Source organism: Stenella coeruleoalba (genome assembly GCF_951394435.1).
Source record: "Stenella coeruleoalba genome assembly, chromosome: 5".
Lineage (NCBI taxonomy): Eukaryota > Metazoa > Chordata > Mammalia > Artiodactyla > Delphinidae > Stenella > Stenella coeruleoalba.
In genome coordinates, this window is record NC_137150.1 from 39,288,433 (window position 1) to 39,313,855 (window position 25,423).

The 25,423-nt window shown below is 39.4% G+C and overlaps 1 protein-coding gene across 7 annotated transcripts; it reads left to right on the plus strand.

Annotated features, from left to right (window-relative positions):
- Nucleotides 1-517: 517 nt before the first annotated feature.
- On the plus strand, nt 518-25,423 carry MFSD1 (major facilitator superfamily domain containing 1; the record flags this gene model as incomplete). Of its 7 annotated transcripts, XM_079921212.1 has the most annotated exons (16): nt 518-768; nt 3,001-3,053; nt 3,992-4,104; nt 5,888-5,930; nt 6,246-6,313; nt 7,781-7,889; nt 12,681-12,783; nt 14,953-15,051; nt 15,573-15,684; nt 16,602-16,658; nt 17,015-17,171; nt 18,459-18,556; nt 19,171-19,283; nt 20,968-21,015; nt 22,283-22,340; nt 23,499-25,423. In XM_079921212.1, exons 1-16 carry the CDS (start codon nt 597-599, stop codon nt 23,500-23,502), a joined length of 1,407 nt encoding a protein of 468 aa, XP_079777338.1. In that variant the 5' UTR covers nt 518-596. The 7 variants fall into 7 exon arrangements, with proteins under 7 accessions (XP_079777338.1, XP_079777340.1, XP_079777339.1 ...); XM_079921214.1 differs by lacking the exon at nt 19,171-19,283; XM_079921213.1 differs by lacking the exon at nt 23,499-25,423 and having other exon boundaries at nt 22,283-22,344.

The following is a 25,423-nucleotide window of genomic DNA, read 5'->3' on the forward strand; positions in this document are numbered from 1 at the left end:
ATTCATCCATTAACCAAACTGGTCTTTAAAGTATCAGTTTCTGTCGATCTCTCCAACTAAACCGTGAACTCTTTGAGGTCCAAGAGCTTGTCACACTCCATTTTGTATTCCCAGTACCTGGCACGTAACTTGATACATCATAAGGTGCTCAATCAACTGTGTGTTATTAAGAAAAGCCAAACAGGCTGCGGAGAGCAACGCTGCGAGAAGGGCGGCGGGCGTTTTCGCTTCCTTCGCGGTGGGATCACGCCTGGCGTCGGGCCGGAGGGGAGGCCCGCACTTTCTCCGAAGGAGCGGCGCGGGGACGGCAACGAGAGCAGGGCAAGAAACGAGAGGACAGCGCGGTCGACGGTGGAAGGCCGGGGTTCAGCGCCTAGACCGCTGCTGAAGTAAACGAACATCGCCGCCTCCCCTTTTTCCCTGCCGGCCCTGCCCACCACGTGCTCACGCCCACTCACGTGAGCGTAACCCTGCTTGACCTGCCGCGGCGTCACATGACTAACTGCGGTCACGTGAGCACTGTTTTCGCCGGGCTCTGGCAGCGGCTTCCTCCCGGAGTTGCAGTCGCTGTCGTCTCTCGGTCTCCCGTTAGCCCGATGGAGGAGGAGGAGGAGGAAGTGAGGGCGCTGCTGCCCGGCGGCCCCGACAAGGCCGGCAGAGGCGCCCCCGTTACACCCCCTGCCCCCGGGGCGCTGCCGGCCCTCTGCGACCCCAGTCGCCTGGCGCACCGGCTTTTGGTGCTGTTGCTGATGTGCTTCCTTGGTTTCGGTGAGCCGGCTGGCCTGGTGGGGTGGGGTTGATAATAAGGAATTCCCGACTTTCTCTCGGAGCTGCACTGAGCTCCTAGGTGCCACGTGGCCTCAGGGAAGCTTTTTGCTTCAGCTCCTGGGCTTCCCTTCTTTAACTTTCGCGACCCCATCCAAGCCTGTGGACATTGCTAGCTATTCAGCGTCCCGAAGGTGGGGGTCAGGGGACTGAGCTGGGCGAGTTTCGTCCCACTCCTTTGCTTCCAAGAAGTCCCAAAGGCTAGCAGCTTGGGCCCTGGGGCCACAGATACGAAGAAATTCCTAGATCGTTAGGGTTCCTCTCATGACACTATTTTTAATCCTTTTTTTAAAAAAAAAATTTATTGGAGTGTAGTTGCTTTACAATGTTGTATTCGTTTCTGCCGTACAGAGAAGTGAAATCAGTTATACGTATGCATATATCCACTCTTTTTAAGATTTCCTTCCCGTTTAGGTCACGACAGATCATTGAGTAGAGTTCCCTGTGCTATACTGTAGGTTCTCATTAGTTATCTCTTTTATTCATAGTAGTGTATATGTGTCAATCCCAATCTCCCAGTTCGTCCCACTCCCCGCTTCCCCCCTTGGTAACCCTCTCATGACACTTTGTTCAGAAGGAATTCAGAAAGATTTAACTGGCCCCCTCCCCCCAAAGAAACCCCACACATACTTTAAAATTTTCGATTGAATAATTCGTTGGCAGTTATTTATATGTTTCTCGCCCTCTTTGGTAAAACGTATGAGTGTGTCTTGATAGCTTCAGTGAGTAGATGTGTACTTGTACTCCCGCTCTGCCAATGTGAAGCAGTCATAACTGGATTGGACTTGTGGTGTTTGGTTTCAGTCATGAAATTTGGTGACTCTGAAAGCAGTTTCTGGAGATAATTTTTAAAGTATCTCTCTATTATATTTTAGCAACTAATTTATTCAGCAATATTCTAATGTCAGTATCAGTTTGGTATGAAAGTAGTAATGTGTTTTTCATGGGCTGGCTGGAATTGGTGGAATCAACAGATTTAGGAACATGATGGTGGATTGCTTTATGCTCCTGCTGGAATATATAAGTAGGCATGCAGGATGCTTTGGGCTTTAGTTTCTTTGCATCTCTTTTTGTTCCCCCTCTTCTCACTTTGTGGAAAGATGGTGCCCATTCATTAGCTTTAAAGCCTGAGATTGGTATCCCTGACAGTGATTAAAGCAGGAATCATAAATTGCTGAGCTGAGGAACAAAAAACAAGAACAACACGAAACACTTAAAATACCACGTACTTAAGCAATTTATTTTTAGTAAATTATGGTTACCTGGATGGGTTTCAGAAGCCAGAGTCATACCTTTCGAATGACAGTTTTCTTTCTTTTGAACTGGTGGCTTCTAATGTATACTTCTAGACAGAGTTCGTGGAGAAATGGAGGCAGCATTATCCTGTGCCTATAAAAAAATCTGTCGGTTTTATTACTGTAAAAATAACTCTGCGTGCGTGAATATCCAACCTCTCTCCACTTCTCTTTCTTACCCTTCAAAAGACGTTATTATTATGTTTTAATTTAACCCTTTAGAATTCTTGTTTTATTTTTCTTCATTCCTGGCACTGTATTTGCTAAATTATTTGATCTTGGGTATGCTGTTTGTAGAATTAAGAGTTCTTGTTTTAAAAACAGGTTTAATCAGAATAGTTAAACTCCATTCCTCTGCTCTCAAGATAAGGGGTGGCTTTAGGTAACATTACGAGGAAACTGCTGAGGATGTTTTTGAAATTTTTAGTGTATGTGTGTTTTGGTAGCTTTAAGGAAAATACAACTGTTTCATGAAGGCGCTAATAAAACAATAGACATACAAAACATGATGAAAGTAAGGTGGAAGAGCAATTAGTTGTTGATTAACTTATTAATCCAGGTTCCCAGTATTTGCTGTGTAATAATTTGTAAATAATTATAATTTGTAATTTGTAAATAATTTGTAAATTTATTTGTAAATATAATTTGTAAATAATTTTGTAAATAATTTGTAAATAACTTGGCATGTTTTCTGTGGATTATTTGGCTGCAATTTAGAGAATATTGGTGGACAAGGAAGTGGTCTACAAAAGGTTCCAGCGTCAGTCTTCGAACGCCTAGTATAGACATTTAAAATCAGCATTTGAGTAGTAATTGCAGCTTGAAACTTTTATATGGAAAGTATTACTACTTAGAAGAAAATTGCTTTTTCTTTTTCTAGGCAGCTATTTTTGCTATGATAATCCTGCTGCCCTTCAGACTCAGGTTAAACGGGTAAGTTGACTTTTCACCTTTGTTTCTTTTGTTGGCTCTGGAATAGGTATACTGTTGAGGCATCATCAGCTCTCAGGTTGCCCGGTCTGAAACATTGTCTAATGAATTCATTTTAATATCCATTGTCACCAAATTTGTGTGGGCAAGGAGTATTCTTGAGTTGGAATGAATGGCCACAAAAAATTCATTCATAGCACTTGTGACTTGATATCGTTTCACATCTTAGATGAGTAATTGCTATTTCTACAGTATTGCCAAAAAGTATTTTGGCAGTTTTCTGTTTGCATTTCTCTCATTGTGTAATCATTGGAATGACAAATGATTTGGTAGGATAGCATTTTGCTTTCTTAAATATGTTTTTGTTGTTATTTCATTTTTAAAATGCAGCTACTGATTCCAGAGGATTGTCCGTGTCAGTATTTTTAGTCTGGCTTTATAAAAATATATTTGATATTTACAGTTTCTTGTGTATTTAGATTTTTTTTTCCTTTGTAAGTTTTTTCACCTTTGGATAGGAAGAAATACATAGATTGGCCCTTCACATTCTAGAATGAAAGGGAAGGAAGATAGGAATTAGTGGAGGGGAGGGAAGGGATAAGCTAAGATGGCCCTTTTTCCTGTGGGTATAGAACTCCACAGCAGGTTGTACATGGTGAATAAAATGTAGAAGATACAGGCAGATGCAGACAGAAGTGGTCCCAGTAGTGGAAGAGCTGATTGATCCTGAACTCCATGAAGCCTCTGAAATGACTGCACACTCAGGAAGTTTCTCGGTGTGACCATTTTTCTGGGGTAGCGACCATAGATGTCATGAGAGTCTCAAAGCACTTAGCAACTGCAAATGATTAAGAAACGCCTGCCCTTCCAGAAAGAATGTTTTGATTTGTTAGTTGCTAAACTTAACTGGAAAAAAATAGTTTTGTTTTCTTTCCGTATAGGATATGCAGGTGAATACCACGAAATTCATGCTGCTGTATGCCTGGTATTCTTGGCCCAATGTAGTTTTGTGTTTCTTTGGTGGCTTTTTGGTAGACCGCGTATTTGGAATACGGTAAGCTTGGGAAAAATCTCACTTATGGGTAAATACGATTATTAAGAAAACACAGAACTAGATTAAGTATTTCTGGAAAGAACTGAATAAACTTGTGTATTGACTGTGATAATCTGCATTAGTTTTTGTGTGTGTGTGATTTTTATATCTCCGGAATTTTAAAAAAAATAAATTTATTTATTTTTGGCTGCGTTGGGTCTTTGTTGCTGCGTGGGCTTTCTAGTTGTGGCGAGCGGGGGCTACTCTTCGTTGTGGTGTGTGGGCTTCTCATTGTGGTGGCTTCTCTTGTTGCTGAGCATGGGCTCTAGGCACGTGGGCTTCAGTAGTTGTGGCGCACGGGCTTAGTTGCTCCGCGGCATGTGGGATCTTCCCCGACCATGGATCAAACCCACGTTCCCTGCATTTGCAGGTGGATTCTTAACCACTGCACCACCAGGGAAGCCCCTGGAATTGGCTTTTGAAACTTGGTTGGTATTTCAGTTAAGGTAAATGCTGCTCAGGGAATGTGGTAGCTCAGTTATCTAAAGGTAAATTATACCCTCACTTGGAATCAGCAAACCAGAGTCTGAGTCCTTTTGCTGCCACTTACTCAGCTTCCTAGCTCTTTTGAGCTGTTCCTAGCTTCCTGATCTTCGGTTTCCTCATTGATAAAATGTGGATAGTAATTCCTGTCTTGCAAGGTGGTTATAAGGATTGAGAGAGGTGGAAGGACAGTATTTGGCACGTAGTTAGTGTTTACCTCTCCCAGCCCTAATGAGGTTTTCTCTTTTGGCTTTCTTTAGGCATCAAACTTTTTGTGGCCACTCCTCTTAGCTGAGGAAGGCATACATTATAAGCTCTGTCAGTTTTCATCCTAATGATTGATTGTGTGTGTGCTGTTAGTGGAGACTTTAGCAGGGAGGTAGTCTGGGAATATTTTCGGAAGGCAGGGGGCAAAATGACGAGGGGTTTTCCAACCATGTTTGGTGGAAAAGAATTGAAGAAACTATAAGTGTTTAAATTTGGGGACTAACTTTTAAACATTTTGAAGAGGATATAAAGGAGGACTTAAATTTAATTTGCTTGGTCTAAAGGGGCAGAATAAGTTTGAAATTCAGGGAGCCAGATTCCACTTAGTATGATGGAAACTTTGCTTGATCAGGGTGACAGGTGGGGTTGTGAGGTGCCTTGGGACCACAGTGAGTTTTCCAGTGCTAGAGAACACTCAGGAGACTCTGGTATGACCGTTTCACAAGGATCTTTGGAGGGATTTGAGTTTCCGAAGAATGGTTTACTCATATGATCTTTAAGAACTCTCCTGGTACTGGTATTTTATTACTCTGGGGAAACATTAATGAGCTATTCAGAGTGTGGGATACTAGAGTAGGCACATTTATAAGTGTATTAGCATGTTTGCTATTTTTCCTTTTAAAGATAGTTTTTAGTTATCAAGAATTATAACCACTTAAAATTACTTAATCTAGGATTCCTTGGAGTCAATCCTAAACCCAATAAAAATTTTATAAAGAATATCCATTTTTAAATGGGAACCCTGGGAACTTCTTGAAGATTATTTAATAAGTTGTGTTTAAGATATGATAATGGCTTAAACAAGCATATGCCATCACTAAAGCCTCTGGAATCTCCTTGGAAGTCAAGACTTCTGTAGGTCACCATGCAGCCTAGGAAGGCTGCTGACTTCAGAGGCCGACCCCTTTCTCTGGAGGGAATGCAGAGGGGTCAGAGAAACCCAAGAAGGACTCGGTGATATACTCTTCCTTCATTCTCTCTCTTTCTCTAACAGATGGGGCACCATTATTTTTAGTTGCTTTGTTTGCGTTGGACAGGTAAGAAAAGACAAAACGTTCATTGATTCATTGTGACAGTGACTCTTGAATTCTTGTCTCATTCCACCAGCAAAGATGTGTTTAGTGAATGCCTGACTTAATTAAGCAGGGCTCACAAATGCCCGTGTAACGTAATGCATAGTAATGCATTTTAAGCCTTGAGACAGATGAACCTTGATACTTAAATTTCACAGATTTACTAAGAAGGAATATTAAAATCATTGTAGAGGTTGTGTTTCATCGTAAGTCACTTATTTCTCTTAGATTCCTTGAATTTACTTTTTCTTTGATCTTACGTTATATTCTACATTACAGGTTGTTTTTGCTCTGGGTGGAATATTTAATGCTTTTTGGCTGATGGAATTTGGAAGGTTTGTGTTTGGGTAAGTTATGCATGATTTCACTTATCCCAACATATTACTGTTTTAGTGTTCATCTGTCAATTTATTAAAGATTTACAAATGATATATTATTATATCTTCTGGAGAATTACTTCAAATCCTTGAAATCTAGCTATATTTGTAAGATTGTTCAATGGTTGTCTTAATTTTCCCTTAAAGTAAGCAACAATTTTGAGGGGTCATAGTTAACTCTGTGTAGGGTTTGAATATTAAATAGTTTTCCAGAAATGATACTTTTCTCAAGTGTTTTGCTTTTCTGTAGTATTGAAGACTGTGATTTAAACCTCATTTAGAAAAGCATAGACCATCATTTTCTAGGTTGGTGATTAATGGACATTTTGCTGCTTCTTAGCGGGTATGTGTAGGTCCTTTTGAACCGTGTTGAAGAGGCTTGAAGGAGTAAATTACCAGAAGACAAACTGCTCTTAATGAATTTCAGTGTCTGTTCAGTAAGCCCATTCTGAGTTCAGCCTTGGGCTTCCTGCCCAGAGGGATGCAGATGACATAACTTACTCATGCTTTTTACAGGTACAAGCGACATGTAGACATAGATGACACACCCCCAAAAGTGCTCTAAGTGAGAGAGAAGGAAAAAAAAAAGTATATAAACATATGAAAGGGATTCAGAGATGGAAGTGTGGTCAGAAATGGCCTCGTGGATGAAGTGGGCTTTGACATCAGTATAGGATTTGGATTAGTAGAAGAGGGGAGATATTTTTGGACGAGGACAGTGATGAGGAGGACTCAGTGCTAGGATGCAGGGGAGAGGAAGCGGCTACGTAAAGGTCAATGTGCAGAACTTACAGAAGGAAAATTAAAATCCGGGAAGTAGGAGAATGTCGACTATGGACGGTACTGGCCTGAAAAGTGTGAATTTTTGTGTTTTCACAAGTACGGACCGCTCTCCCCACATGAGCATTTTATATAGCATAGATGGTGATGTGGTAGCGCAAACTCCTTTTATTGCTGGTCGTGGTTGTCATTGCAGTGTATTAAATTACCCACACTGAGTATAAAACATCCCTTACCTTGTGGGCTTTGTGGGTCAGGGATTTGGACAGGGTACAGCGTGTACAGTGTGTCTGGAGCCTGAGCTGGGATGACTTGAAGGCCGGCACTGCTGGCTGGAGCACCTACACAGGGCCTCTCTTGGCTTTCACATAGTGTGGCGAACTCAGGATAGTTGGACTTCTTACAAGGTGGCTCAGGGTTCTAAGTGTGAACGTTTGAATGGAAAGGCAGATCTCACCTTTTATAACCCAGCCTTGGGATCACACAACCCTGCCTCCACCACATTCTACTGGTTGAAGCAGTCACAGGCCCACTTAGATTCAAGGGACGGGACATAGACCCCACCTCTTGACGGGAGGGGTGTCAAAATTTTACACCTGCTGCTTTGTTAACTGGGGTATTTCTTTAAAAACTGTGACTTTTCTTTCCTTATTCTAGGATTGGTGGGGAGTCCTTAGCAGTTGCCCAGAATACATATGCTGTGAGTTGGTTTAAAGGCAAAGAATTAAACTTGGTGTTTGGACTCCAGCTTAGCATGGCTAGAATTGTAAGTATGACACAGATAATGAAGCCAAATGGGAAGCAAAAGGTTGAATGTTGTAGTTATCTCTTAAAGATTACAGGATGAAATGTGTTTGTGTATAAGTTTGGTATTGATTTTTTATATATTTTTCTAGACCATAGTATACCATTTACCTGACCTTTATTTAAAAAAAAAAAAAATTATTTATTTATTTTTGGCTGTGTTGGGTCTTCATTTCTGTGCGAGGGCTTTCTCCAGTTGTGGCAAGCAGGCGCCACTCTTCATTGCAGCGCGTGGGCCTCTCACTATCGCGGCCTCCCTTGTTGGGGAGCACGGGCTCCAGATGCGCAGGCTCAGCGTCCATGGCTCACAGGCCCAGTCGCTCCGCGGCATGTGGGATCTTCCCGGACCAGGGCTTGAACCCGTCTCCTGCATTGGCAGGCAGATTCTCAACCACTGTGCCACCAGGGAAGCCCCCATTTACCTGACTTTAATTAAGGCATTTATAACCTTATTTCACTTAGGAAACAGTGTAAAATGGCTAATTGAGCATTTGTTAGTTCAGAGAACCTGAGCATGGGGATGGATCGTATAGATTTTGTTGTCTAATTTCTTTACCCATTTTCGGCGTTCCTGCAATGGAAGTCTTTACATATGGTCATCCAGGTTCTGCTCGCACATTTCTAGTGATTAGAAGCTCGCTGTGTGGTGGGACAGCTCATCTACTGCAATTAACTCTGTGAAGCTCAATCTCCCGTAGAGATGAGATCTGCCTGTACAAGTAGCTTTTAGTGAGTGTTCCGACTTTTGCCCTCTAGTGAGTGTTTATTTTCTCTGCTGTGCAGCAGCACTTGGCTTATGAAGACAACTCTGAAGGTCTTGGTCAGACATGCTCATTTTCCTGTGCTCGTCTAAGCCATGTGGCATGGGTTTCAGCTCCCTGACCGTGGCGCTCCCGCCTCTCTGGACTTCATCACAGGTGGCCAGTGCTCCTCAGCAGCATTTGGAACCTGGAAGTGATCGTGGTGTTTCATGATAGGGGATCTGGTGGAGGGTACCCAGGGGAACAACATTATGCTATTATAAATGCAACCTGGAAGGTGTTTTGGCCATCCCAAACCCTGTTAGGTTTTTTCCTTCATGAGCTCCTGTGAATAGAGGTTTTTAAAAAGATCCTTGCCATTAAAAATCAAGGTTTTAAAGACTGTAAATGGCATGAAAATGCTTGGAACATAGTCTTGAGGGAAGAAATCCAATACAAAAAAACCCACTACAAATGAAGTATTTTTAATGTAATATTTCATCTTATGAAATATATAACACGTACATATGTCATACATATATAACATTCCTATATTTTTGTACATGTAGGCTCTTTCTAATTTTCCAGTATTATAAATAGAGCTGTTGTGCAACACTCCAGAACTTGTCTGCATCTCTGATTATTTCCTGAGGCTAGCTTGCTAGGAATGGAATTATCACTGAGTCAGAGGGTTTGTTAGGGTTTTTTAAGACTGTTGAGACATATTTCCACTTTTTCCTCTCAGAGATGTTTATGTCTCCATCTGTGAGATATGAGAGGATCCTTTTTATTGTAGCTTTGATAGTACTTTAAAAAAGTCATTTTGGGCTTCCCTGGTGGCTCAGTGGTTGAGAGTCCGCCTGCCATTGCAGGGGACATGGGTTCGTGACCCAGTCCGGGAAGATCCCACATGCCGCGGAGTGGCTGGGCCCGTGAGCCATGGCCGCTGAGCCTGCGCGTCCGGAGCCTGTGCTCCGCAGCGGGAGAGGCCACAACAGTGAGAGGCCCGCGTACCGCAAAAAAAAAAAAAAAGTCATTTTATCAATTTGATAGGAAACACCTAAACATTATTTTAATTTGTAATTCTTTGATAACTAGTGTGGTTTTCCACATTTTCTAAATTTTATCCACAAGGACATTCCTGGTACTTCCTTATGTATCTTGTGCAAGTCAAGACATGTCTGTGGCAGCTGGTGGATCTCATCGTCTAATAACTTCTAAAAGAAGGAAATAGGAGCAGTTGAGCAAGACTCATTCTCAGTGACGCCATTGTGGTTACTAACGATCTTCACGTTCTTTTCTGTGTGGTCACAAACTAGTTATAATCCATTCACCTGCATCCCCAGGAGCCCTAAGTTTCTAGAACGGAATCTCAGGGGCTTCTAGGATGTGGGGTGGAGGTTATGGGAATGATGGGGGGGCCTGAGGAGGAGGTGGCAGGAGCCAGATCTCAGGCAGCCACCTCTCCGTCAGCCAGGGTGGCTCGGCTCTGATCTGGTTGGTGTATTGAGGGTCCTTGTGAGAGGCACGCAGGAGACCAAAGGACTCCATTACAGAGTTGCTGGGGTAGATGGAGGTTCAGTCTTTTTTGTGCTCCTCTTGGCCCTGCACATACTCAGAATGATCATAGAGGTTTTGGCCTTACCTTGCCGTGATTTTTTTGTTGGCTGAACTGTGAGTTTGTCTGATTTTAGACCCTTGGACTGTTATCATTCAGGCAGTGGACTTTTCACTTTTCTTATTATTCCTGTCTCAGCTGGAGGTTGGAAGTCCAGCACTCTTTTGATTTTCCTCTGTAATTTGTTACTTTTAAAAACTCCTTATTTCAACAAATATTTATTGAGTACTTGCTAAGCCAGGTCATGTTAGGCATTTTAGAATTAAAGGGTTATTGAGACAATATGTCTTTGAGGGGCTTGTATTTTTGCTGATGTTGAGGAACGTTTCCAGCAGGTCTCCATTTATACCTTATTCAGAGGAGCATCTGAATAATGCCACTGGCTAACATTTTGTGAGAAATAGCCACGTGCGATTTGCTGCTGTATTTGCTGTGGAACATGGTTGAGGACATGTTTATTTCTCAGTCTCCTTATCAGTAGCGTTAGCACAGTTGACACTCCCCTTTCCTTGATTTCTTCTCTTGGCTTCTAGGACTCCACAGTCTCATAGTTTTCCTCTTGCCCTTCTGTCTGCTCCTTCTACCTCTTTTGCTGGTTCCACCTCAGTCTTCTCAACCTGTAAATGTGGGTTTGGTCATTGGACACCCTCTCATTTCTTTTGACGCTCACTTCCTTGGTAATCTTACCTAGTTTTGAAGTTTTAAATAGCGTGTCTTTGCTCCTGAAGTTATATTGTCCAGGCCTTTCCGCTGAATTCCACACCCGTATTTGCAGCTTCCTCCTTTGACATTTCCACTTGGATGTCTAGTAGGCATATCAAACTCAACACAGCCAAAGTCCAGCTCTTAATGTTTCACCTACTGTCCTCCAAACCAGCTCATGCTGAAGTTTTCTCATCTTCAGTTATGAGCAACTCTGTTCTTCCAGGTGCTCAGGCAAAAACTTTGATGTCACCCTGAACCACTCCTTACCCCCATCCCTAACCCCACACTCTCCACGTATTTTCCATTGGCAAATCCTGTTAGCTCTACCACCGGAATATGTCCGTATTCCGACCACTTCCCACTGTGCCCACTGCCAGTCTCCCCAGTCCAAGACCTATCGTTTCTGTTCTGCATTATTGCAGCCGCCCCCAGCCGATGGCCTTGCTTCTGCACCGTCCTCACTTACAGTCTGCTTTGGATATAGCAGCCAGAGTGAGTCTCTTAAAACGTAAGGGATTGTGCCACTTCTCTGCTCAGAACCCCAATGGCTTCCCATCTCACGCAGAGTAAAAGCCAGAAGTTCTTATTACCAATAGCTCGCTTTCCCATCAGTTCCTCTCTGGGGACCTCGTCTCATCCTCTCCCTTCTTCGTTGACACTATTCTAGTCTCTACGCTCCTTGCCTTGAGCATGCCGGGCAGCCTCCCTCTCGGGGCCTGTGCACTGGCTATTCCTTCTGCCTGGAGTGCTGTGCTGTTCTTCCGGGTAGCCTCCCAGCTTCCTTCAAGTTCTTAACCCAGAGTCACATTCTCAGCAAGGTCTCTACCCTTTTTTATTCTCTTTGTATGCTTTATTTTTATTTATTTATTTTTTGCGGTACGCAGGCCTCTCACTGTTGTGGCCTCTCCCGTTGCGGAGCACAGGCTCCGGACGCGCAGGCTCAGCGGCCGTGGCTCACGGGCCTAGCCGCTCCGCGGCATGTGGGATCTTCCCGGACCGGGGCACGAACCCGTGTCCCCTGCATCGGCAGGCGGACTCTCAACCACTGCGCCACCAGGGAAGCCCCTATGTTTTATCTTTTTTCCTTATTTTTTAGAAGCACTCATTGCTGTTTCATATACTGTGTATTTTACCTTTTCTACCCCACTAAAATGGGGTTGCTCTCTATGAGAGCTGGAAATTTTTCTGTTCTTTATTTTATTCCCGGTAACTAGAACAGTGACAGGCATGTAATCAGGGTTCAATAACTGCTAAATGAAAGAATAAATGAATGAGGGTAGTACTATTACTGTCTTCTAAAGGACGATCAGAAGATGAATTTTTTTTTTCAGATGTCAAGATCAGGAAAAACTGTGCTTTTTATGAGCCAAAGTTAATTTTTTCTTGGGTACCCTGTGAACTTTATAACTTGTGTTTCGTTTTTGTTTAGGCTACTAGGAAGATCTAGATGTACTGTGCTGTTTTGAATGCTAGCATTTTCTATAAATTGGCATTTTTGTGTGGTAATCTTATCTGTGGCTTTATCCTAGGTTGTTAGCTCTTTCCTTGTAGTGTTTTTTTAAAAAATTATCTGTTGTTTAATCTGAACCCTATTAAACCTATTTCTCTAAGCTAACTGACATCCTTTTTTTCTGAGCAAGACAGATAGAAATGAAAATTATGTTGATTTTTTTTTTTCCTTTTCTTTCAGGGAAGTACAGTAAACATGAACCTCATGGGATGGCTGTATTCTAAGGTTGAAGCTTCGTTGGGTTCTGCTGGTCACACAACCCTTGGGGTCACACTTATTATCGGTTAGTGAATCCTGAAGTCCCACCTTTTATCCGTCCTGAAAGCTTGTCATAGGAAATGGTGTGACAGGGAGGAAAGAACACAGGAATTGGGCTTAGACCACTTGGTTATAGTTTTTCCTGTACAGTTCACTAGTTCTTGGACCTAATTAGACACAGTGAACATATTGGCAATCATTCACCCCATTTGTATTTTTATTTCCACTTTCTTAAAATAACGATCTTGTACCACCACGTGTGTTCAGGTTTTTTTTTTTTTTCCCTAAATAAGGATAGATTTTTAAAAATATTTATTTATTTTATTCTTGGCCGCATCGGGTCTTAGTTGTGGTGCGTGGGCTTCTCTCTAGTTGTGGTGGGCTCCAGAGCGTGCAAGCTCAGTAGTTGTGGCACATGGGCTCTCTAGTCATGGCACGTGGGTTCCAGAGCGCGTGGGCTCTGTAGTGTGGCACATGGGCTCCAGAGTGTGTGGGCTCTTTAGTTGTGACTCACGGGCTCGGTAGTTGCTGCGCACGGGCTTAGTTGCCCTGCCAGGGATTGAACCTGAGTCCCTTGCATTGGAAAGTGGATTCTTAACCAGTGGACCACCAGGGAAGTCCCTGTGCTTCGGTTTTGTTGTGATGAGCAAATGGGAGTGTATGTGAGAACCCTGAAAACAGTCAGGGAGTTTGTACCTCTAAGGTGTTCATTAATAGGCTGTGGCAGAAGGGAGGATTGTTTCCTTTTGATCAAATTCATTTCATGCTCTTATGGAGCTTAGATTTTATAGAAGTCAGAGGTGATAGGATGTGATGGGAAATCCACCAAGTTGGGAGTCGGGAGTCTAGGTTCTGGTCCTGGCTCATTTTGGACAGGAAGTTAACCTCTGTGTCTCTTCTCTGTAAAACTGTTTTCTTCTCTGTAAAACTGTGGGTGTTGGACTAAAACTGTATAGGCTCCTTCTGACCCTAAGTTCTGTTAGCTAAAGCTGGGTTCTGCTGGTTGCTGGGTGGGTCACTGAGAAGCGCATGATGCTCTCTGGGTTCACCACCTGTGCTTCTTCTCTGAGCAGTGAATTTGTCTAACTGAGCCCCACAGGATGTGGAGAGCTGCTTGCAGAGCCCTAGGGAGACCTGTGGGTGCTGGGTTGAAGGTTCTGTGCCGTCTTTTATTCCTTGTATTCCTTGGTACAGGCTCATAAAGGGAGGACAGTGAGAGGTAATCCTAGATGGGCAACTTGTGTCTAGAGACCCCTTCTTTCTCCCCCTCCCTATTAAATCCTTTGCCACTTATAACCTCTTTCTTACTTTCAGATTCTCTTCAGTATTCCTTCCAGTTCTCTCCACAGTGGAGAATTTGAGAATTTTAGAGAATTTCAGAGCCAGAAAAGATCTGTGCCATCAGATCAAAGCCTCTGATTTTATACTTGGGAAAATTGAAGCCCAGAGAGGTTAAATTCCTTGCCCAAGATCAATCAGCTTGTTACTGCCAGACGTAGAACCCACGTCTACCGACTCTTTGCCGTTTTTCATATTATGTCAGCCAATTAAAGATGTCATTTACTTTACTAAGCTGCTTTTTATTAAAAATTTTGAGAAGTGTACACTTTATTCACTGTTTATCCTGATTCACTGTAATGATACGACGTCAGCATTAGTGAGTAATGCTGGATACCTGAAGGAGAGTGAGCGGGCTGTGCTGTGGGAGGATTGGGGCCCTTGGGGCTGCCACAGGGTAGGAGCAAGAGTCAGACTTGGGAAGGAATCAGAGGGAACATGAGGTGATCACAGAATCAGACTTTGCTTTTGCGGTTTGTTTCCCCTGGCATCCATCAATAATTGGTGCTTAGACTGAATTAAGAAATTAGGACTAATTTGCTAGCTGGTCATCAACTTTCCTCAGTCTATATTCTGATTATAAGACTAGACTAGTTTGTTCTAGTCTTTCCCCTCTAATCTCCAACCTTCTACCGGGAAATAATATACAATAGTAATAGCGACTGCTGTTCGTTGAGTTCTTCCCAATGCACTTCCTTTCCTTCTGTCCTGATTTAGTAATTGTAGGCTTTTCATATATGTGTCTAGATGCCATCCCTTTAAGTTGCTAAGTAGTTTGCTGTTAATGTAATGTGCTACCTTTTAGGAACCTTCGTTTTGGTTCTCTTTTAAAAATCTCTCTTTTTTTTTATTATAGGGGGTATAACATGTATTCTTTCACTAGTCTGTGCCTTGGCCCTTGCGTACTTGGATCAGAGAGCAGAACGAATCCTTCATAAAGAACAAGGAAAAACAGGTTAGTCTAAATGCAAGAAAAAGTTAGGCTTTTAGGAATTATGGCCTTTTTGAGATAATTTACAATGAGGTAAATTCCTAATGTAGTGTTGTAAACCCAGTGAGGCTTAATACTTGTTTATTAAATCTTTTTTTTTCCACTTTAAAATTTTTTTAAATTTTATATGGGCATATAGTTTATTTAAATCTTTTATTTCCTAATCTATTTCCACTTGTCTAAATTTTTGGATACTTTTTTTTTTCCCCCTCAACTGGTTTTGGCAGAATTTACATTCTTGATTGTACTTTGTATATTTGCAAAGTGATGAGTGTTTCTGGAAGAAAGAAAGAAGGTAGATGCTAATCTTAGGTTTTGCATTTTCTGTTGTCTTTTTAGAGTATCCGAGAAACTATGTTCTAGTGATTTACTGAGAAAAATATTTTTTCACTGAATTGCAAAGGTTAATCACATGATAAAAGAAAAATAATCTTGACTTAGAAATGCAAAATTACACTGACAGCATCTTCCCTTTCTTCTGTAAGGTGAAGTTATCAAGTTAACTGATGTGAAGGACTTCTCCTTCCCCCTGTGGCTCATATTCATCATCTGTGTCGGCTATTATGTTGCTGTGTTCCCTTTCATTGGACTTGGGAAGTGAGTCTTCTCTAGCATTCCGTTTTTGTTGGCTAAATTATAATGAGAATTCAGTCACATAAATGTAATATTTTTAGGTATAAATTTTGCTTCTCTGTTACGGTTTATATTTTCACAGGAATTGTTTTACATCCTGGGACACAACTGATTTTCTTAGCTTAAGGTTTAGTGTTGCTTTAATACTTGTATGAGGTTTTTGAAGAAATACCTGAAACAGTTTTTGATACATAATATTGATTTACTTTAATGCTTGATTTTGGATTTGTATTCTTTTTTCATTTCCTCTTTATTTCTTTGTTAGGAAGCCTCTTATTGAGAATGGAGACAGTGCCTTAGCTCGTAGTGACAGGGCATATCTCCATTTGTTAGGACTGCGTTTCTGCAGACTCAAATTCAGGGTTTAAATCAAATTCTTCTTCGCTTTATCTTCTACCTTCTCTCCGTTTTCACGGGCAGCTACTTAAACAGAGCAGTGTGTGAGTGTGAGTGTGTTTGTTGAGATGCATCTCTGTAATTATAACCTTTAAATTCAGGCTGTCATTTTACAGTTTGAGACAAGAACCTTATGCATTATTTAGCAAAGAACCCATCCAGTATTGCTTTTAAGGAAAAGAAGCCATCTTAATTCCTTGTAGTAATACATTTGGGTTTCTGAAAATTTGTGTGTATTGTTTGCTGTACACGTAAAAGAGGAAAGAATAGGTATTGATATATTTTATTTAGTTGGTGAAGTACTTACGTAAATACTAAACCTTTAGCCAGTTGCTTGAAGATGGATACCAAATAAGGTGGGAAAACAGTATAAAGAAGGGAAAGTTGACTAAACTTATTTTTATTCAGTTTTATTTTGCCTTTATTTTTAAAAAACAGAATAGTTCTTTCTAAAGTTTCTGTTTTTTGTCCTCTTTTTATTTTAGAGTTTTCTTTACAGAGAAATTTGGATTTTCCTCCCAGGCAGCGAGTGCTATTAACAGGTATTCCATTAATTCTGTAAGTGCTTACTGTGTGCTTATTGTGGGTCTTTAATTATAACCCGATGTTATAAGAGACAGAAAAGACGTATGTGAACTAACATCTACAGTGTGAAACAAAGTCTGTCTTGGGTCTTGATCCTGAATGGCCATCTTTGCATTAAGGGAAAACCAAAGAAGTCTTGGACCACTGTTTATATCTTTATATTTCTATTTACTGCTGACCATTTTAGAAGGATGTTAAATTAAATGAGCTAGGGTTTGCTTTACCTAATCATTGTAGGATTTAGGACTTTGTGGATTTTTAATTTTTTTTTCCTGTGATATATTATTAAATATCTTTTATATTTTCTGGGCAGTATTGTATATGTAATATCAGCTCCCATGTCCCCAATATTTGGGCTTCTGGTGGATAAAACAGGAAAGAACATCATCTGGGTTCTGTGTGCAGTGGTGACCGCTCTTGCTTCCCACATGATGCTGGCCTTCACTCTGTGGAACCCTTGGATTGCTATGGTAAAGTCGCTGCGAACAGCTGGGGGGCTCAGGGCTTCAGGGAGGACTCTGTACAGCACGTATCAGAAGCCAACGTTCAGCTCTTCTGATAGTACTGCTTGTGACAGTGGGAAAAACAATGACAATTTCAGTTTCTACAGAATAGCTATTTTTAAAGTATATAAATATTAATCATTAATGCATAAGATGTTTTTGATTTCATTTGGCCTATATAATAGTACCCTCAGTGCTGCTATAGAATTTGAAATAAAATAGTCTTATAAAAGCCCAATGCTTATTAGTTCCATTTATTTTTCAGTACTTCATTAAAAGAAGTCATTCCATCATAGGTGGCAAAAACATCTGTCAACCCAGTATCCATGATTTTGCATTCTTTTGTCTTTGACTTTTAGTAGGTCAAAAAGTAATAATGAATTCATCAAGTTTTTGTAATTGTTCTTCAGAATGTCATTTTTAAGACCATAGGCCCAAGTGCTGGCATTTCTTACCTGTTAATAAAAGAATATCTTGAACATATATATTTGTGCACTTCGTTAGAATTCTCTAGGACAGACTCCTAGAAGTAGAAATGCTAGAGCAGAGGCTTTGCACAGTTAACATTTTGATAGATACTGTGAAACCTCTCCTCTAATAACTTTCTACCCATTTATAGCTTTACCAATAATACATGAATGTGTTTGTTTTTTAGTATCCTTGCCATTGTTAGACGTTGGCATTATTTTAATTGTTCCCAATCTGATAAATGATCTTATTTTGACTTAAATCATAAGGTTTCTTCTTTAATTGAAGAAAAAGTTAGCATTAGGTGATGTTTATCAAGCAGTGGTTGTTGTTGGTCCTCTGCTTGGCTCTCCAGTTGGGTGGTGATGACCCAGAAGTAAGATAATGGACTGTTGGCATCATGTTACCTTGATTGCTTAATTTGTAATTGTTAATGAATACTGGGAAATTAGCTTGCCTGAAACATTGGTAAAGACATTTTGCAAATTAGCTTTATTTTCTTGTTTGGTCTTTGACTGCACCCTGGGCCCAGCCAGTTATGTATTCATATTATATGAAATGGTTAAGACAGTGTTATGTGTATCTTGTCCCTAGAGGGATACTGTTAGAGAGGCCCAAGACCATTTTGTGTTGAATATGAGTTTTTAGCCTAATTATTTTGCAACACAATTTGCATGGATATTCATATATTAGTTATTATGTCACTCTTGCTAATCTGCATCGAAAGAAAATCACCTTTTGGTAAATATAAGACTTCTTTACCCTTTTCCGTATTGATTTCAATAGTGTCTCCTGGGACTCTCCTACTCATTGCTTGCCTGTGCATTGTGGCCAATGGTGGCGTTTGTAGTTCCCGAACATCAACTGGGAACTGCATATGGCTTGTAAGTGTTTGCACTGTGGATCATATAATGTCTCTCTCTGCTGTATCAATTTAATTATCTTATAAAACTCCAGGTCTCCTGAATCTAGTCGTCTTCAGGCTTTTGGGACAGCTCTGAACCTGGAAATAACCAGACAATCAGTTAATCTATTTGTATTATTATTGTGGCAAAAAAAATGCTCTGAGCCTCCAGCAAGAGAGCTGGAGATAAGCTACCCCATGAGAGGTCATTGCTGACGTGACCATCCCACCGCCCGTTTATCTGAGGGCCTCTCAGTGAGAAGTTGAGTTCCAATCTCTAGCACAAAAGGCCGAACAGGGAAACCACATCTCTGGTTGGTATTCACTTAGCCATTGGATTCATTCCACAAGAAGGCGTTGAGTTCAGACTGTACTTGCTAAGGCAAACTCCCTTGCCTTTGAGCCTAAAGTTAAGTAGTGGAAACAGTCATGGGATTAAAGAAACAAATCTAATCAGGTCATTCCTGGTTGAAAACCCTCTTAACACTGATAGTATGTGGTTTATAGATACTAATATTTATAGTGAATTGGTACTCTGTGTGTGAAGACTTTAGAATTGAAATGTTTGGTTTTTTTTAATTTCTTAAATTGTAGCATGCAGTCCATTCAGAATCTTGGGTTGGCAGTCATTTCCATCATTGCTGGCATGATATTGGATACTTGGGGATATCTGTTTTTAGAAGTTTTCTTCATTGCCTGTGTTTCTTGTAAGTGCGCCACCTGGCAACATTTAGTTTCTTTTAATATGCAGCAGAATGTTCTCATTTATACTTTTAGGTTTTTGTTGTTATTGTTCTTTTTTCCCCTTTTTTAAACCAAATCCCTAAGATGTATCATTCAGATTTGCCTAATTCTTAGCCTGTGCATCAGTTTCTCGCTGGTGACTTTTTAGTTTTCTGAAGAGTCACAGGAATTTTTCAGGAGATTCCTGTTCTTAAAGGCAGGAATGGAATCTGCTCTATATTCTGTTTTAAATATTTATGTTTTTTTTTAATGGTAAATGTCATGTTATGTATTTTTAATTATAATAGAAAAAAGAATGTAGTATGGATACATGTTACAATATCAGTGAACATTAAAAACATCCTTAGTGAAAAAAGCCATACAGAACAGGCCACCCAGATCCCATACTCATCTTGTCTGTTTCATAAATATTTATGGTTGTTAAAAAACACTTTCCTCTTTAGAGTGGAACCATTTGAAGGGTCTTGAGTATGTCCCTGGTGTGAATGTGTGGACATTAGTGTGGCTTAGGTGTGAGCGCTCATTGTTTATTCATTAGTCTGTTTTGAATTGGTTTTATTCTTAGTCCTGTAATTTAATTTTTACCTGTAATGATTCATTGGTTAAAAATAGGAAGCATTAGGAAACTGCCGAAAACTACAAAAATAAATCAGTATTTTTCCACTGTGTTCTCCTTACACATCAATTGTGTTCATCTGAAAAAAAATGTTCACATAACATATCAGATGTCTTTCATGCTTCGATAAATTGTGTTTAAAATGGCAAGCCCGAGTAATGATTTTATCTGACTTCGTTTTCATTTACAGGAATAAAGACTGTCTATACTTGAGGTGTGGTATTTGCAGATGATTGTTTATGAATAATAGCCTGAATGCATTTTATTATCTCATAATTTTAGAAATTAGCACATCAAATTTTAAAAATATATTCTTAAATAGTGGGCCATATACGAATTCATAGTACTAGGTTGTGAAAGTGTTTTTGTCTATTTTTGATGCTGCAACGTGTGGTTTAATCTCAGTCAACGGTTCCTTATAAATTTGGTTCTCAAACCAAACACCACTCCATTTAAAAAGGTTTTTGTTGAGGTATTAAAGTAAGTTAAGTGTGCCACACTTGTTAAAGTGAAAAGCCAAGTACCTGACTTTCTGAGGCCTTTACTGGTCTGGGTTTCTGGGAGTTTAATGACCACATTTTAATATTTGGTTAATTTGTAAAATGAACATGGTGTTTTCAGACCTAACACCCCCAAAGGATTACTTCTCTTTGGCTCTCTGTAAAAATATAAACAGTCTAGCAGCTGGCAGGGTTTTGGGAAAGTGCTGGGAACTACCAGCATTACAAAGGGAGAGGAAAGAGAAATGATCTGTGGGTGGGTTGGCCCCTTCTCCTGGGGGCAGAGGGGTCTCAGTTTCTCTTTTTCTGTCCCTGCCATCCCTGGGCTCAGGTTTTAAAAATATATTTCTCATGGAGAAAATGGTGTGTAACTTAGTGCTTTTTGGAAAATAATGTGAAGAGTGTTTTCATTTTTAAATGCTAGTTAATAAAGATTTGATTTTCTAAGCTTTACTTTGTAATTATGATTACATAGGAATCATTGGGAAAAAGTACATGTTTTTAAGGACCTTATGTTTTTTTCATTTCCAGTCTCACTTTTATCTGTGCTCTTACTCTACTTGGTGAATCGTGCCCAAGGTAAGTAGAAGTTCAGGTATTTTCTTCTTAAACCACAGTGGATCATCATTTTTTTTAATTTAATTTAATTTAATTTATTTTATTTTTGGCTGCATTGGGTCTTTGCTGCTGCATGCAGGCTTTCTCTAGTTGCGGCGAGCGGGGGCTACTCTTTGTTGCGGTGTGCGGGCTTCTCATTGTGGTGGCTTCTCTTGTTGTGGAGCATGGACTCTTGGTGTGTGGGCTTCAGTAGTTGCAGCACACAGGCTCAGTAGCTGTGACTCACGGGCTCTAGAGTGCAGGCTCAGTAGATGTGGCACACGGGCGTAGTTGCCCCGTGGCATGTGGGATCTTCCTGGACCAAGGCTCAAACCTGTGTCCCCTGCATGGGCAGGCAGATTCTTAACCTCTGCGCCACCAGGGAAGCCCACAGTGGATCATCCTGTGGGGCTCCTGGATTGTCTCCATCCAGGAGAGGCTTTATTTCATGTAATAACATTCTGTTCATAGTGATGAAACACATTTTACTTCATAGCATATAATTATGTATTTTGGACCTTCCCATATATTAAAATCATTGTCATGTTCTTTCTGGCCAGTTCAATTTAAGTTTTGTAATATAAAATTTTAGATGTTCTTTTTATATTAGCAGAAGGTCATATTTGTATGACTTCTAAAAAAATAACCTAAAGCCCTTCCTATGTTATTGTCTTATATTTTTAAAAAATGAGAAGTAAACATATTTATAGCTGCAGTTTGCATTTTAAGGTTGAAAGTGTTTAATATAGAATGAGAAATTATAGATTTTTTTCATTTGCTAATATCTACTACATTTATTTTTGCTTTTTTTGTTATGTATAAGATTTTGATATTACCTTTATTAATTTTTCTAAACTGGCTTGGCCCTAAGGGTTGTCATGTATTTAGAAGAATGAATACATATGCTGTTTAAATAATTTTAGGTCATTTACTTTAATGCCTCTTAATTTTCACTATTATTGAATATTGATACAGTGTCCCAAAGAACAAAACCTTGAGCAATACCTAAGTCCAAAATTTTTAAAAAAATGCTAACATTAAGGAGTGATTATTTGTATCATATAATGATTCTTAAGAAACATTTTTTCCCCCTTGGGAAGTTTCCAGGAGATAAACTATTTCTTTCTCACCTTCCATAGCCTCGTCTGTTACTTAAAGGCATTTGTATGTGTGTGTGTACACATGTGCATGTTTGAATTTTACTTACGATAGTTGTGTTGAAAAGATTCAATGCTTTTTTGTATTTTAGGTGGGAACCTAAATTATTCTGCAAGACAAAGGGAAGAAATAAAACTTTCTCATGCAGAGTAAGTATTGAAAGAAAGAAAATTTGTCTTTATTATGAAAATCTTAAAACAGTAGCATTTTATTTCAAGATATTGGGTTTAGACATTTAAGAAATTAGTCTTTTTCTTAAGTTTTGAGAGCCAGCAATTATCTCCGGAACTATTGTAACATAATTTTTCTTTGTGTTAGAAAAATTTTAAAGGGAGGATATCAAAGGTTAAAATGAAGGGGATAAAGAACAAATTGGGCTTTAACTTGCCTTCTGAGAGGAGAGAGAGAGAGACCTGCAGTATTTGTAATTTATTGGAGGAAAGGTCTTTGTCCTGACTTCCTGTGCTGGGCTCACCCTTCCATTCTTTCTCGTATTTTCTTTTTCTTAACTAGTTGAGATAATCTTTTATTTTCTCCTGGTACTAACATGCCATTATGTGTTCTCTGACTCACTTGGAACAGATTAAAGTGTCTAGTGTGGGGTTTAAGTTAAATTAATTTTTTCCATGAGTGCATGCTAAAGCATAGTAGTGATTCTATTTCTTTCGTTATTTCTAGTGTTTTAGACCTTGTATTTTTTATGATTTAAAAAATTTATTTGTAAATATATACCACCTGACTGTAAGTTTTATGAATTTTGAGTAGGTTAAAATCTGGTAGAACAAGGCTGTGTTTCCTGGGGCTTGATTCTTGGACATCTCAAATTCCCTTTTCACATAGTAATTCTACTATAAACAAATGTTGTTAAAATCATGTTTAAGAAGGATTTGTGAAGTCAGAGATACTCAACATGCCATGTGTTAAGTAAACAAAAGGTAAAAATGCAAATACAATATCCCAATTTTATTCAAGAAAAAGTATGTAGGTATGTATATTTCTTAAATCCATTACTTATATATAATAGAAAAAATGCTGAAAGAAAAATCCCCAATATTAACAATTCCATTTGAATGGTAGGGTTAGAAGAGTTTATTTTTTTCTTGGCGTTTCTATATTTTCCAAATTTTCTAAGTCGATCCTCTATTACTTTTATGATCAAGAGGAATGAAAAGATTATCCAGCAAAATGTGTAACTTAATATTTGGCACTGCATGTTTTATAGTGGTTATGATTTTCATTTTGTAATAATGGGGTTTCATGGTTTTTTCCCTCCCTTTTTTGATAATGTATTGCATTGTGTTTTGCAGGTGAGAAGTTTAAATGACCGTGTCATGCGAATGGGCTGCACACATCATTGGTTTGAAAACCTCCATTTTGTTTTTTCTTTTAATTTAGAGTTTAGTCGTTAGGAAAAATAATGGTCTGGAGAATTATTATATTTATATTTTGAATATATCTATTTTAAAGTATAGCTGTGAGGACTATTTTAGCCTGTGTCTTTTGTATTGCTGAAGAATTCTGCTTTGGAATAGGCTCATCAATGATGAAGTTTAGAAAATTGCATCTGGTACATGCAGGTGATTTTGAGTAAGGACAGTAAATAATGGAAATCTTTGGATCTTGTATTGAGATAATTTTCACAAAGTGTATCTTAGGGATATGGCCTTTAATCTTAAAGCAAAAAAAAAAGTTTTGGGGGATTAGAAAGGATATTTTATATAGAATAAACAATGGCATTTTAATAGGCATTCCCTTTTGTAATGGGGAATATTTGAAAGGTATTTTTATGAAGTCTCATTTCCACAAATAGCAGATTGTGTTCTGCTCTCTTTAGTTACCAGAGGTTGCTGAGCAGTGACCCTTTTGAACTTCTTTATTTCTGTTACTGAGAACCCTGATCCCTTAGGGACATAATTTTGTGGTACAAACTTTCTGTACGGTTTTTCTTATAGTCCAATTAATTACTAAAAAACGTCCTGTAAATTATGATAATTGCATATCTACAAGGATAAATAAAAACACTGCAAAAGGAATACTTGATGTCTTTTAACTTTTTATTTAAAAAAATATTAAAACACTGATTTTAACTCTTATTTATGTGGAAAATTATCTCTATAAGAAAATCTAAGTTGGAATAAAGAGAATTTGACTAATTACAGTCATTGAAAGATTATGGGAGTAGTTTTTTTCTCCAGACTAGGATCTTGAGTAACATTTATGTTTTTTGCATTAAATAAAATACAGATATGAAATTTTTCTGACAAACTTAAACACTTTTTAGTTGACTTAGTCTTGTCATATTACGTATTAAAGTCAAGGAATTTATGTGTTTTGCTTTCTGTGGACATGCAGATACTTTAGACAGCAACTATTTTATGTATTTAGCTGATTCTAGTGTTTGAAAGTACGTGGCCTAACATTGTAAGTTTAAAAGTTCTAGAGCAGCTTGAAAGTGCATTCCTTATTCAGGGTAAGTTGATTTACATCCATTTTTCTGGTTTAGAGTTTATTGTGTCATTATTCAGTGGTTAGTTCTCTAGACTTTGACTGCCGTATGACTGTTCTGGCCCATGGCTATTGAAATTTGGCCTTACCAGCTGGGAAAAGTTTGCTGCTGTGGAGGGCTTGTGTGGTCTGGCCCTGCCTTACTCTTTTCACTATCTCTCTGTGCCTCAGCTACAGTGAGCTGCTTACATTTTTTCAAATTGGTCATGTTCCTTCCCTTCTCACGGGCTTTGTCCATGCTGCTCCCTTTGCTTAGAATATTTTATCCAGGGTTCTCTACAACCTGGTTTCACAGGATTTACAACAGAAAACTTTAGGTCCAACTCAGAACCATTCTTCCTGTGGAAGCTCTTCCGGACCCTTCAGGCTCTATCAGGTTCTTCTAAAATTCCTGTGATCTTCGAAAAACCCTGAACTTTTCCTTCTAAGCTTACCTCTGCTTATAATGAAGAATTTGTGATGAGGTATGTGGGGTCTCTGTCTCTTCCTTTAAGTTGTAAGCTCCATGAGGGCAGGAACTGTGTCTGTCATGTTGATAATGATTGTGTTGATAGAGCCTAGTGCAAATTAGGCACAAAATAAATATTTTTTGAATGATGGATAAATAAAATGGAGAGTAATTTGGAATAAGCTTTTTGGAGGATAAATTGGCACTATGAATAAAAAGACCTAAAAAGCAGGATGGTGGTGGGCCGCATGTCTTTTGACTTAGCACTTCCATTTCTAA